Raw genomic sequence first — 14,104 nt, 5'->3', positions numbered from 1 at the left:
TACCGTATCACTTGGTTTATAGCAAGCTCTTTTGTTAATTATCATGTTTCGTTTTTTTTTTTTTGTTACATATGTAATTAAAAATCTTTTAGATGTATCTTCTTATTTTAATACCAAAATAAATTACGGTTATGAGAAATATCGATTGATTTTTGGGCTCATATGGGTATTAAGTTTTGTTTTAAAATAAAAATGTAACCTCGTTTTAATTGCCTTCGTCGTATTTTTGTGAATGAACATTTTTGAAAATCGAATTTTGTCGTTATGTTTAAAGAAAACAGTTCTAGAATATATAGGTAACAAGCAATTTGTATTAGAATCAAATATACCTACTTTTTTTTTCAATGGCTGTTTAGTAAAAAAAGTCCAATATACATTTAGCTAAAACATTTAGAATTTCTATATTTACTTTGTTCGAACAACTTGCAATAATGCGAATCGAACATAAGTTATGTTAATTTATTGATTCTTTTTCTACACTTTGTTTCTTTTTAAATGTTAAGTTTAAGTAAGTGTATGATTCACAAACGTTTAATGGCCAGAACTTGAATTAAATGGATATTTTTGAGGTGACATACTTGACCCTGGGGTTTGTTTAATAAATAGCTCTATTCTTTTATTTGCCACTGTAGATATCGAATGGCAATTAATTACCTAACGTTATTTAATATTTGATTAAGTGTATTCTATATGAAATACATTAGTTTGGCTTTTTTATACGTTGTCTAATTTGAGTGCTTCCTGTCTTTATGTAACAATCGGAAGAATACAAAAAAAAAAATAAATTATTCGTTTATTTAAGTTATTAGCGTCACTTGTCTCAAAATTGTTTCTCAGGAGAAGAATAGAATAAACTATATAATTATTACAAGCAGTGGGTTATAAAAGCTTTTGACAATGATCAACTTTTGATTCATTAAGTTGATCATTATGTATGTGTATTAATTTATTTAAAATTTTGTGTATGTATTTCCACTATAGCCTAGGTAACTAGATAGAATGAGCATTCTTTTGTATTGATTTTTCTAATAAATGGCTGTAACATTTAAGGAAGATTTTTAGTCGGTATGTGTGGCGATGAGCCGTATTCACTTCTTTAGATACCACTCCAGCTGTCAGCGAATAATACAAATCCGTAAAAAGACTTTAAAATATTTTTTTTCAGAGGCCAGTCGCTATCAAAGCATAACATTTATTTAGATAAGAAATGGCCCGTCTTTAAAAAAGGTGCAACCGGGTACTCAACTACAACTCTCCTTTAAACAATATATAAAATCATTACGATATCTGGAAAAATAACTTCTCATAAAATGTTATGTCCCACAATCTGCATAAAAGTTCAATAAAATTATAAGTACATAATCATGATATCATTGATGATGACCGACTATTTTTAGATATTTATGCGTTTTTGATATCTTAACCTCTATAAAATCGTCATTTAACGTACAAAGGGTCTCAGTTCTCAAAGCAAATAAATTTGTTGCGACTTAAATAAATGCACGTTCAACGATTCTTTCGATGCTGTAATAGCCTAAATTATGCAAATAAATTTCGTATAATTCAATTTGGGATCATGCCCTGATAAATTTTAAATGTCAGATTATGCGTAAAAATAACCATATCACAAATTTATTAGGAGCTTAACATATTTAAGAAAATTATTTAGGAGTATTCACACGTAGAAATTGGAAACAAGAAAAGGAAAAAAAATATTATTGTGAAGGACACTCGCGTTTACTATTCTTTAAGTGAACAGGATGCATAATAAAATTATCTGTCACCAATGTCAGTAATTAAAATGCTTACCACAAAAAACAGTTTTTGATTCAAGTACAATTACACCCTCACATGCAGCGCCATCTCTGTTCAATAACTGGAACTAAATGGAGGCTTTCACTGTGGTCATGGTTCGAGCAGGTTGATGTGAGACATGACTTATGTTGAATACGTGATTTTCACATGTCCGTTAGGTGGCGCTACTGATCAACATTATAATATGTTATGACTTACAAAAGCAAGAGACATAATAGTACATAACCAACTTGTGTCATTAAAAATAAAGATCACGTGGAATTTTAAGAACATTTATTAAAAATCAATGTATCCTTATTAAAATATTATCAATAAATAAAACGCTTACGAAGGTTTATATTATAAACATTCGACGATAACTGGGTAACAATCTTTCAAGTCACTGTTGAACACTGCCTTCGCGATCGGTTCTTCAGTATTTCTCATTTTCAAAGTAGTATTTTTATTAAGACTAACGTCACTGAATGTATCAATGATTATATCATTGTGTAGATCAACTATGAAATTATCTAAATCGTGGATTTGTTTCGCATGGCCACTAATAAATCCTAATTCTGAGCATATCTTTTCTAGTTCTGATTTTGTATGATTCTGAGTTGGGTAGCATTTTGTGTACCAAACGCCATGCGAACGGACTATTACTTGGCCAGTGCCGGGTCTGAAATAAGAAAAAGTTGAATTAAATGTTATAGGCAAAAAAGAGCAGGAGAAACCGGATTAAGAAATTATACATTTTTGTCAAAGTTGAACACATTTTCATTGCAATACATTGTTATGATTTCTGTTTAAATCGCTTTTTTAAATTATGTACATATTTTATACAGGAAGCTTTACTATTTCCTATTTATTTTATTTTTTAATGGAATTTTCCACTTACGGAAATTCCTGAGGTTTTGTAAGCGCTATGCAAGCCTGCTCGTCCTCTCCATTGGGGCAATCACGAACGCCGTCACACACCACATCAGGAGACACACAATATTCGTCATTTGTCCTGGTTCTGCAGCTGGTGAGAGAAATACCACATTTAAAGTAAAATAAACTCCTTCGCAATCTGAAAGCTCATATTTCTTTGAATTTTTTTATACTACTAGCTGATTGATTCCTTTATATTAAATCTAGGTCTTTTTCCAGGCTCTAGCAAATCCGTGTATCCAGTTCCATGAAAATCGGTTCAGGCGTTCTTGAGTTACAAAATAGTGTAACTATTTTACGAATCAGGTTTCCACAAATTTTGGAGGATGGAAGATGTGAAAATTCTTATAGACTTAATACCTTATTTTTGTTTTGAGATTTATTTATCGCGTACTTTAGAAATACATATATCTTGATAACACCATAAAGTAAACTTACCTGTGACTTTTTTTTGCAAAACATTTACAGTACACGGGATCCTCGTCGCTCCGGTCAGCACAGTGTAACACACCATCACATAGCCTCGAAGGCATCACTCTAGCTAGGTAATCCGAGCAAGTGGTTTGGCCAGGCTCGTCCGTGCCATCCCCACAGTCGTTGTTTCCGTCTTTAAATAATTCTTTTGATATACACTTCCCATTACGGCATTTCATTTGGCCGACAGAACATTCTGAAATACAATAGGAATAATTAATTCTGTTATTCAAAGTGAATTTTTATATGTTAACAATTTATGGATGATATGTAAATATGTACTCGTAGGTACTGGCTAAAGGTTATGATTTTTAAATTAAAGAGGAATAATAAAGATCTTTACCGCATCCTTTATGATAGGGTTCTCGGTCACACATTTTATACTTTTTGTAACAGGCTTCCTCAGATTCGTCTTTGGCATCCTCACAATGTTTGACTCCATCACAAACTTGCAATATGGGAATACATCTTCCACGACTGCAACGTATACCTTCGCAGTTTTCACCACCATCCAATGATGTCATACCTTTTATTTCTGGAACGAAAAACATTAAATCCGTAATTTCTAATTTATGATGATATGCAGTTCATCTCATTTATAGGAAGTTCTTGATACATATCAATTTATACCTCCATTTTTCATTTCATTTTTAAGATATTCCACATCGGTGCCGTTAATTTGATCACCAAAGTCACACTCCCCTCGACCATCGACAAATGTTGCAGCTGGATGCCAGCCCTGCTCCGTATGACAGCTAACAACACCAGCCCAATGACGATTCGTGGTAACTTCAGGCTTGAATAATAAACGATAACATTTTATTTTAAATCGTCATAAAGCGAGTAGATTCAAACAAAGCAAAAGTTGTACTTACTGGGCAAACCGATCTATCAGATTTTCTGACAAAACAGCGATTACTGGGGTGACAATTTCTAATAGTTTCTTCTAGTAACACGCTTAATGTATTATTTTTATCATCTTGTCCCACAGCAACACAAGTCGACTTATGATCTGTATTAAAGTAACTAAAAAAACGGCAGTAATTTAATAACCTTTTACCGAGTTTAAAAATATAAATAGAATTGAATGATAACTTACGATGAAGAAACGGCCATTGGCTTAACGACGTTCGAGTAAATCGCTGGTTGTTTCAAATGCAATAAACTCGCTTTGCTTCGATAAATGTTCCTTTTAGCGTCAACTTGATAAACTTGCTCGTGCATACTATTAACGCTGTCTAACGTTCTATGTGAACCGAGAACAACGGTTGTGTAGTGATGGGACAACCTGAAATGATTACTATTTATGAAGTAGAGCAAAAAATCATTATGTGAAATGGGTTCAAGCAATTTACAATTTTTCAGTATTATATACTTACGTTGCATCCCAAAGACAAGACTCACTTACTAGAACCCATGATAAATCAACCAACACTCCTGTACATCTATATTCACCCTCTATAAACACTTTAGCTATCCATGGCCAAACTTGTTCAATAACTGGGTGCGAATCTCGTCTAAAAGCATTTTCGGAATCATCGAAATGAGTAAAAAGTGTGTGATCACAATACACGTATAACGATTTACAAGTTTTTGTTATGTTTGGTACACATTTTTCTTTTATAACTTGAGGATCGTCTATAATAGCGTGTCTTGCAGTATTGTCTTCGCCCATTTCTTGTCTGTAAGCAAAGTGTATGGGCATTCGTCCTACGGCGTCTCGCTTACGTCTGTTATTAATATCCAAACTGCGCGCTATTAGTTCATCTTCTTTGACGTTTATGTATTTCACTAAATATTTATTGGCGGAACTGTAACATAATCATAATACGAATATATTAATAAAATTAAACTAAATTGACTAGCTATCGAGCAGTATATGTAATTTTTGTTTTTTTACCTGAAACCTAAATACCGGCAGATATGAGTCGCAGCCTGATCTTGCTGCTCTAGCGATAATGTAGGATCGCATACAATATGCCAATCATTTAAGTGTCTTTTCGTTAGATAACCTTCCAAGTTTATTGCTGGTCTACCATCTAAGTTGAATACCATTTCATTTCCATTGGTTAAAGCGACTGGAAAAACAAGAAAATGTTTAATTCGAAACCCAAAGTTATGACGCCATCATGTCACATTTATTTCAGGCAAAACTTAACAAATACATTAAATATTTATTTATTTACAATATAATTTATAATATACTTACAGCAATCTAATTCATCCTCACCGTGAGGACAGTTTTGTTTTCCATCACACACAAGTTCTTTAGGCAAACACATTTGGCTTTTTTGACACAAGTATTTATCTTCTGCACAGCTGTCTGTAAAATCGATTATTTGGTAACTTTTTACACTAAACTGTTTCACACATGTCATACACGTACTTTCGTAACGAAGTACATAATTTAATTTTCTTTAAAATTAGGACTTGGCTACTTTACTATTTACTCACAACAATCGGCTTCATCTTGGCCATCTGCACAGTCAAAAACTCCATCACAAATTAGTTTCTCATCAAAAGTAGACAAATAATCAACACATGTACAGTCAAGTTCATCGGTACCATCTTCACAATCAGCTTTTCGATCACATCGTTGATGATAAGATATTGTTTGGAATATTCTGTAAAAATAGAATCTCTTATTTTAGCACCTCTTAGTACAAAATAACAAATCCAGTCTTCCCAACTTACCTACGACATTCAAACTCCTTAGGTATACGATGTTTTCTTCTTACTTTAGCTGGTTCGGGTTCAGATAGAACGATCTTATTAATCATATCACTTTTAACTTGAAAGTCACGTAGTTTATCATTCGATAGATCGTGGTGGCCTTTGTCACTATGAGGATTACTCAAAGATATATTTTGTACTTGAACAGTATGTTCAGATGCTGCGCCAATTTGGTCAGCCATGTCTAAATTTTTAGGGAGTAGTTCTATAATAAGCTCTTTGTCATCTGATTCTAGACTTTTTGTGGGACTATCTACTATTAGATCTTTATTTATACTTAATGGAGTGGTATCTTCATGGCTTTCTAAAGACTCTTTGGAAGTCTCACTTGAAGAATCAGTCGTTGTGGTCTTGAAATCATCACTAAATATGGTGGAAGTAACACTTTTTTCTTTGAAATTGTTTTTAGACGTTGTAGGAAAATCCGTTGTTGTACCTGTTCCGTGTCCTAATACTGCTGACCGTGACTCTAGCGACTCTTTAGATATAACCACGGATATTATATCTGTATCTCCACGATTTACGGATTCTACTTCAGTAATCGGCGAAACGTTCGGATCTTCTGTAACATTTTCATTAGAACCTCCGAAACTTGCCTCAGAACTTATGGACGTTACACTGTTTATAGTTGATGAGTTCTCTAAGTTTGGATTTGCAGTACCTAATTCTTCACTAGGTTTACTTTCACGTTGATTTGTGTCAATGAATCCTTTTATGTCATCATCAGGATGAATAGTTTCTGGGGTTTCACTAGTTGGATAGACTGATTCTGTTGTTGTCTTAATCATTTCTATGGATTCTTTTACGTCATTAAAGGGATCAGCAGATTCTGATGTTTTATGTATTGTATCCACAGATTCTTTAGTTTCATCAATTTGAACGACTGGGTCTGTTGTTTTATCAATTGTATCCATAAATTCTATTGTTTTATCAATTTGATCATCAGAATCTGTTGCTCTACTAATTGCATCTACAGATTCTTTTGTTTCATCCATTCGATCAACAGATTCTGTTGCTTCATTAGTAAAATCATCATAATCTTTTATTGTGTCCATTGGATCCACAGATCCTTTTGTTTCATCTATAAAATCATCATTTTGATTAGCAGGCGTGGTACCATCATCGTGTTTTGGTTGAGATGTAGAGGTCTCGAGTTCTTTTAATATGTTGGTTGATTTTATCAGTTCTTCAAATTCAGAAGCTATACTTGGCGATATAGTTGTGCCTACTTGTGCGTTCTTGCTTTCTAGGAAATCATTGTCAAAACTAGGTTTTGGAGTCAAGAAGATGTTATCGGTTATTGTAGAAACTGTTCTAGTAAATTTGCATTGTTTCTCATCTTCACCGTCAAGACAATCAACTATTCTGTCACACTTCCTTTTATTAGGCAAACATTTTGAAATACCTGACTCGCATTTAAAACCAGGACATTCTTGAACAGGTTGAACAATCGGCAATGATTTGGACACTAAAACAAAATATTTTTAATAAATATAGGCCTCAATTCCTACATAATTATATCAAATAAAACTATTTATGAGTTGACTTACTGATGTGATATTTGATCCACTTTACAAAGAGGCTGACGCGAGTATAAACACCGGGTTCGCCTTTACGACCGCATCCGTCTCCATGACTTACGATGCCTGCCATATACCATTGTTGGGAATTCAAAGGATTTCTGCATAAAAGCGGTCCTCCACTGTCACCCTGTAAGCAACAGGCAAGATCTCGTCTAAGTTAATTGAATACTAATTTAATGAATAAAATATTTGATATTGTTAAAAAACTATATTAGAAAAACACTGATATATCTGAATTTTACCTGGCATGCATCTTTGCCTCCTTCATTCAAACCAGCACAGATTTCATTACCTGCTCGGTCTTCTCGATGCTTGCAGGTTTCCCAAATAGGTACTTCTACTTCGCGCATATGATCAGCTAAAAATATTTATGATGTTACTAAGTGTAATTTGAACTGTCTGTTGAACCTCACTCATTTTTTTTTAACCAGCTCATGTAAGTGTATACTCACGATCGGGTCCGTGTTCCTTAGTAGCTCCCCAACCAACAGCCGTACACATTGTACCTGGAGCAGGTCCCCAAAGCCAATCTTGACCCGCGGTATCAGGACTTGGCAAACATATAGGTCGAACCCAGCGACTGAACTGAATGGCAGGTTCAACTCTCAATAGGGAAAGATCATTTTTCATGTCACTTTGACTGTAGTGTGGATTGAAAATGATGTGGGTCACTTTGTGACTTTGTTCTTGCGGTGAAAATGAAAAACGACGGAGCATTCCCACTTGGACTTCGTAGTAGTGCTCCCAAAATCTATAAGTAATATTTTCAAGTAACTTTCAACACTCAAATTACTCACGAAAAAGATGTGAAGTAAAAATTTTAAATTATTGAGAACTACTTGTCTCTTCCTTGCAACGATTAGCGTCATAGTATTTTAATTTTGAGCATTTATGGTTAATTTTTCCATTTCAGCTTAGTTTGTTTGAATTTTAAGTTAGACATTAATAAAGGAAAGTCAGATTTTCTTACTTATGTACACAGTGAGCGGCAGATATTATCCAGCTATGAGTAATAACGACTCCACCGCAATGAAACATGCCGTTTCTGTACACAGCCACCATCCAAGGCCAGGCTGCCGGCTGACTTGGTTTGCCTCCCACCACCCTGCTCTCCGTTCTTTTGTTCCTCATTGTGTCAAGAAATTCCTTTTTCAGTGTATCGAATTTAATTTCGAAATTTGTCTTAGTGCTGGGTTCGTCTACGTTCCTTTTAAAGCGGTTTCCGTAAAACATCAAAGGATAAGGATGGTTCGTTAAAAGGAATCGTTTGTTTCGTCCGAACAGACGGTTTTCAATAGCGGCGTTCTAAAATAAAGAACAAAGTTCAATTTAAATTGACTATATTTTTACTTTACTGCACTAATGGTACATTTCGTTTTAAGAATACCAAAAATCACAGAAAAATAAAACAAAGTATTAATTGGATACGGACACATGATTACTACGACTTTATGGCATTTAAATAATCAATCGTTAATGTAACGTCACTTAAATAACGGTACTATTACAATAATGCAATTTTCAAATTTACCCTAAAGCTATTATACGAGTATATATAGTATGTGCTATGTTACCTCTCTTAATAACTGTGTAGTAGACTGCACTCTCGTCCCACACAATAGATCTGGACAAGTTACATAAACAGCTGACGAATTCATACACGTGTCACTAGTTTGAATCAATCCGCCTGGATCCGTATTCAAATAGTTTATCTTCAACATCGGATCTATTGGAACAACTTGAATGAAAGGTGGCCTGAAAAAACATTTTGGGTTTTACATAAACTGACGGCATTTTTTACTTTTTTATTTAAAAAAATAACTTTACAATATTACCTTATGATTAAACCAGTTTCTCGGCGGCACGCATCATGAGCCCACATGTAGGGATTTTTACAAACTGCGTACCAATCACCCTTAAAATTCCTATGCAAAAATCCTTCAGTATTCGAAACAGAAAACAGCTGAAAATAATACATTAAATTAAAACTTTAAGTTAGTTTAACAACGTCTAACGGGTTACTTGTGAAAACATTTGCTCTTGCTCTTAATATTTCGGTATCGAATTTCAAATCAAAAACTCCGTACTCGACTGTCTATCTATCAAGTGAAAATTCCTGTACATCTTCGGTTTTAATAAAACTGAGTGCAATACAGATGTATTGGGGACCAGTGAAGTGGAATTGGTTTGTCCATCATCCGTCATCCAGCCTTGATGTATGAGCGCAGAAAGTGGAAATGAAAAAGTTTATTTCTGTCAAGTTTCTATAGCATGAATTCTTGTGAATTATGATTCTTTTTAATTTATTTAACATCTTAGAAAGTATTAAAAACGAAATATGAGGGTTTATGGACCAATAAATTATTCAGATCAAAATGAAGTTACGTAATTATTAGGTATTTGATAAGTTGCACTTTATGGGTTGTTCTGTCTATAAAATTATACAGTAACATATTATTGTTTACTGGTTTTTTAAGAAGGCTCGGTGCCAGCATGTTGCATTCGACTTCATCTTTGTGGTTGGGACAGTCAACGACGTTATTACATCTCTGTTCCTTAGTGAAGCAAGAGTTTTCCAAGTCTTCACAACTAAACATGTTGTCGGCACATCCTGTAGACAAATTTAGTTTTTTGTAGATCAAATTAAACGTTTTTTTTTTCCTAAATGTTACACTGGCATTGCGTAGTTTGTGTATAAGAGGTTCGTGTGCGTAAGTACACACCATGTTTGTTTTCGAGGAAAAATATTTTTGGATCAATATTACTGAAAATAATTACCGAAACAACCCATTTCATCTTCTCCAAATGGGCAATCGTAGTAGCCATCGCAAAATCTTGCTCTATCAACTCTAGACGTGCAAGAGCATCTAGCTTCATCACTGACATCGGCGCAGTCAACATTCCCATCACACCATTGTTTCTCATCTACACAACCATCCCCATCCAGGCAGGGAACAGTTCCAGGAGCACAGGCTGATTCTCTTGTCGTATTTGATCGAGGGTCAGCAAGGCCCGCATCTGATCTATTGTGGAAATAATACAAAATTTAACATGGTTATTGAGACCGAATACAAAACCCTAGAGAATACCAAGGAATTAAAAAAAAACGAAACAGGTTTCTTATTTTTAATACCAAAATTGGTATTCAGACTTACTTTGATGCTAAGAAGCTCATCAATATATCCACATCTTGAGGGTGTATCTTACGCCGTTGTGCGTCCATTTCACGAGCTTCGAGGTATGGAGTATGTGCCACCGGTGAATAGAATCTAGCGCAAATAAATTTATATTTTAAAATAAAAGTGGACATCGCTACAACATTAAAATGAACACTTTGTTAAATTATTCTATTTGAAAGTATTTTTTAGCATTGAATGACACAAGTTCACTCAAGCTGTTTCGATAAAAAATTATCTGAAAAAGTTGTTAAAACGTGAATAATATGATCAGTCTATTTGCATACCTGCTTTGAGATATTAATGGATGGTCTTGGTGTGGGAAATATTCCGATGCTGGGTTATAAATTTCTGAAAAAATATGACAGTATATTACAGCAATCGTTTTAACTTCGCAGTGCTTTTTAGTAGCATTTGATTTACTAGCTTCAAAGTTCATTTACCTTTTGCATATGGATAATTTTGCTTAAGGAGACGTGCCAATAGACAGGTATCTGTGAAGTGTGGAGGATTACCGGTATGTGAATGTGGTACATGTGTAAGAACATGACTATTATCTATTGGTTCATGTGGTATACTTCTAACTGATTCGAAAATACTGTCCAGATTTGTTATTGGGGATGCTTCGCGCTTGGAAATATCTGTCGGCGGAACATCAGTTTCTTCTGTATCTTCACTATTGAGAGCATTTTTGTCATTTTGCTTAACTTCGAATGAATCTCGTGCTGGAGACCTATTCTCCTTTGTGATAGATTTTAATTTCGTGACAAGATCCTTGCAGATTTCTTGTTTGTTGTCTTTATTACACAACATGTCGTGTTTCAATATCAGTTCACGAGCTTTCTGTAATTGTTCATCATTGAAATTGGTTTCAGATTCATCATTTTCTATGGAACTACTAAAAGATTGGGAACTACCAGAAGATGTATGTCTCTTTTTTCTAATTTTGACTGGTATAGTCGAATTAGATTTTCGAATTAATATTTCGATGTTGTGAACAGTCACGTTTGGAGTTTCTTGGTTTCCTGTGATTACTATAATACCAGTGTTTCTGGTACTATCTGAAATCAAAATGAAAATTATGTCATCATTTTTGGACAAGATTTGTATAGCAGTTGGTAAAGTTATATTTCAAAATAGTTGCTTACCATAGTTTTCAGAAATTTTTAACAGCAACATGTACGTTCCAACACCAAATATTGTTAGTAACATCATGACCATTATTTTCTGTAGTGTGGGAAATAAACATCGATATACTCCTTCGTTGTTACGATCTGAAAATAAGATTAACCTTTGATTTCATAACAAAAAAAACACAATATATATAGTTGAAACTTCTATAATACTATTTATAGTGAGGACGCAGTTCATAACAAGCAGTCGTAACTTAGATATTAAATCTTTATAAAAAAAAACACCACTAAACGGTTCTCACATAACTGGCGTTTATTAAATTAAAACCTTATAAACCTAGCGGTTTATAAAGCTGTTAAGTCAGTTATGAACTTATTCGCTAGCTTTTCTGCATAAATCTAAGATTGGATCCGTCTTTGTACTCCCACACGTTGCTAACTGGCCGTCTAGCCAATTTCCCCATTGTGGAACTACCGTGCAGAGCGTTTATAGCACAAGAGTTACATCTTACTGATAATCGTTGATTCTGCGAGCTCCATTGGTGGAAGACCTAGCTGGTCGAACCGCTCTTTCTTGATGTTTTCACTGGTCATCTGTCAGAATAGAAATAAGCTAATTAGGATTTCGTACCGAAATGGCAAAAACGAAATATTGGCTTTCTTATCTTTCATTCGACTTTCGTATCTGAAAATATATATTGAATTTGTGTAACAAAGTATTAACTCTGACAAATTTTAAGGCTAGCCTAGTGGTTGAGGCCACCTAGTCAAACCAACTGTACGCGCCTTGACACGGGATCAATCTTCTTGTAGGACAAGCATTTGTGCGATCCACCAATGTATAATCTGAGTGTGGGTGACTGTGCATGTGACTTGATTGTGTATGAACCCCTTGCGTCTCAAAGAATAACATCTTTAGTGCGGGAGTAATTTATACAATTTAAAGATTTATTTCAACATGTTTTTCAGTCTTATGTAACTAACACACACGCACTTCTAATAAAATAATAAGTAGAAGACGATCGACTCTCGCTCAATTGACAATATACGAAGTGACATTCCTATATCATTACTGTCGTATTGAGATAATAAAACATAATATTTTGGTCCCTCCCAGTAAAAGCAATAACAAGAATTATTTGTATTACCTACTTCTATTCCTAGTAGAATTATTAAACACTAGAGAATGTATGCGATGTTATTTTCTATAAGGAATTTGCTGTCTTGAAATAATAAATGAAACAGAAACACTTGAATTATTTGAAAAAAACAATTCTTAATTAGGATTAATTTAATAATTGTGCCAAAATTTTATTTTTATTGTAAAACTACTTTGCAATACAATTTTTAAGCAGTCTATTTCTTTTATTTTTTTAATAATGTCAAATGATTAGCGTTTTAATTGCGCGTTACATTTATACGCCATGAATAATGGAAGGCATATGCAATTCTATTGTTTCGAACAAAAATAACCCTTATTCATTTTGTCAATAGTGTGGACATTGCAATAAACCTTCAAAGTACCTTCATGATTGTTGACTTTAACTTCGAAGAAAACGTCGATGTGTTTGTTATGGGGCATCCTTTTAATAATATTTATAAAATATACATAGAATACGATAAAAGGAAAAAAAAATTGAGGTACATTAAAACATAACCTTATATACGTTTGTCGTAAACTAGCACTCACGTCTAAAATTCTAAAAGTACCTTTCAATTCAAAACGTCTTATTCATTTTTCTTTTACAAAAACCTATTCACGAAACGGCGGTAGAAGAATAAAAATAATGTACTTACATTTAAGTGTTTTTTTTATATGAACTCACTCACAAGTCACTAGAACACATTTCTAAACGATGTTTAGGTCTCCACACCACTAAATGGTGACCGCTAACGGCGCACTGACTCAGGTCAAGCAAAACTGCTGATTTTTCGAATTCGGGTAGAATCGCATTTGTTTAGCTGTCAATTTTTATTCAACGTAAACCTTTATCCTTGATGTTGTACATGCAGTGGCTTAACCGATTACGAAAAAAGGAGGTTTTGTTTCTTCTTAGATATTGTTATAAGTTTGAATATCGAGGCAGATAATTAATGAAATATTGAAAAACAATATAAATTACTTTATTTCTATCATTATATTGCATTATACCCCATGCATGCATGCAGTATTACGTGTTAAAATTCCCCGGTATACCTTTTATTTGTACTGTTACAAATAAAATTCACTTAGTAAAGTTAGTACCCATGGTACTGTTTCACAACATAAATGAAATTG

General features: G+C 33.8%; 1 protein-coding gene across 3 annotated transcripts; it reads right to left on the bottom strand.

The window, feature by feature from the left end:
• Positions 1 to 2,110: 2,110 nt before the first annotated feature.
• Positions 2,111 to 13,757, bottom strand: LOC113500587 (serine protease nudel). 3 transcript variants are annotated; one of them, XM_026881441.1, is made up of 26 exons: positions 13,624 to 13,757; positions 12,339 to 12,420; positions 11,842 to 11,967; positions 11,137 to 11,754; positions 10,981 to 11,044; positions 10,673 to 10,786; positions 10,296 to 10,540; positions 9,983 to 10,128; positions 9,353 to 9,480; positions 9,092 to 9,272; positions 8,488 to 8,822; positions 7,970 to 8,268; positions 7,760 to 7,875; positions 7,485 to 7,644; positions 5,896 to 7,402; positions 5,656 to 5,825; positions 5,411 to 5,524; positions 5,102 to 5,279; positions 4,581 to 5,012; positions 4,301 to 4,501; positions 4,077 to 4,227; positions 3,832 to 3,997; positions 3,545 to 3,736; positions 3,166 to 3,397; positions 2,693 to 2,818; positions 2,111 to 2,473 (listed from the first exon to the last, which is right to left on the bottom strand). In XM_026881441.1, the coding sequence occupies exons 2-26, from the start codon at positions 12,418 to 12,420 to the stop codon at positions 2,155 to 2,157; spliced, it is 6,402 nt and encodes a 2,133-aa protein (XP_026737242.1). In that variant the 5' UTR covers positions 13,624 to 13,757; the 3' UTR covers positions 2,111 to 2,154. The 3 variants fall into 3 exon arrangements, with proteins under 3 accessions (XP_026737242.1, XP_026737241.1, XP_026737243.1); XM_026881440.1 differs by lacking the exon at positions 13,624 to 13,757 and adding an exon at positions 13,351 to 13,552; XM_026881442.1 differs by lacking the exon at positions 13,624 to 13,757 and adding an exon at positions 13,351 to 13,551 and having other exon boundaries at positions 4,301 to 4,489.
• Positions 13,758 to 14,104: the final 347 nt, after the last annotated feature.

This window comes from Trichoplusia ni, chromosome 14, assembly GCF_003590095.1.
Source record: "Trichoplusia ni isolate ovarian cell line Hi5 chromosome 14, tn1, whole genome shotgun sequence".
NCBI classification, from domain to species: Eukaryota; Metazoa; Arthropoda; class Insecta; order Lepidoptera; family Noctuidae; genus Trichoplusia; species Trichoplusia ni.
This window is presented reverse-complemented; position numbering and strand designations above follow the sequence as displayed.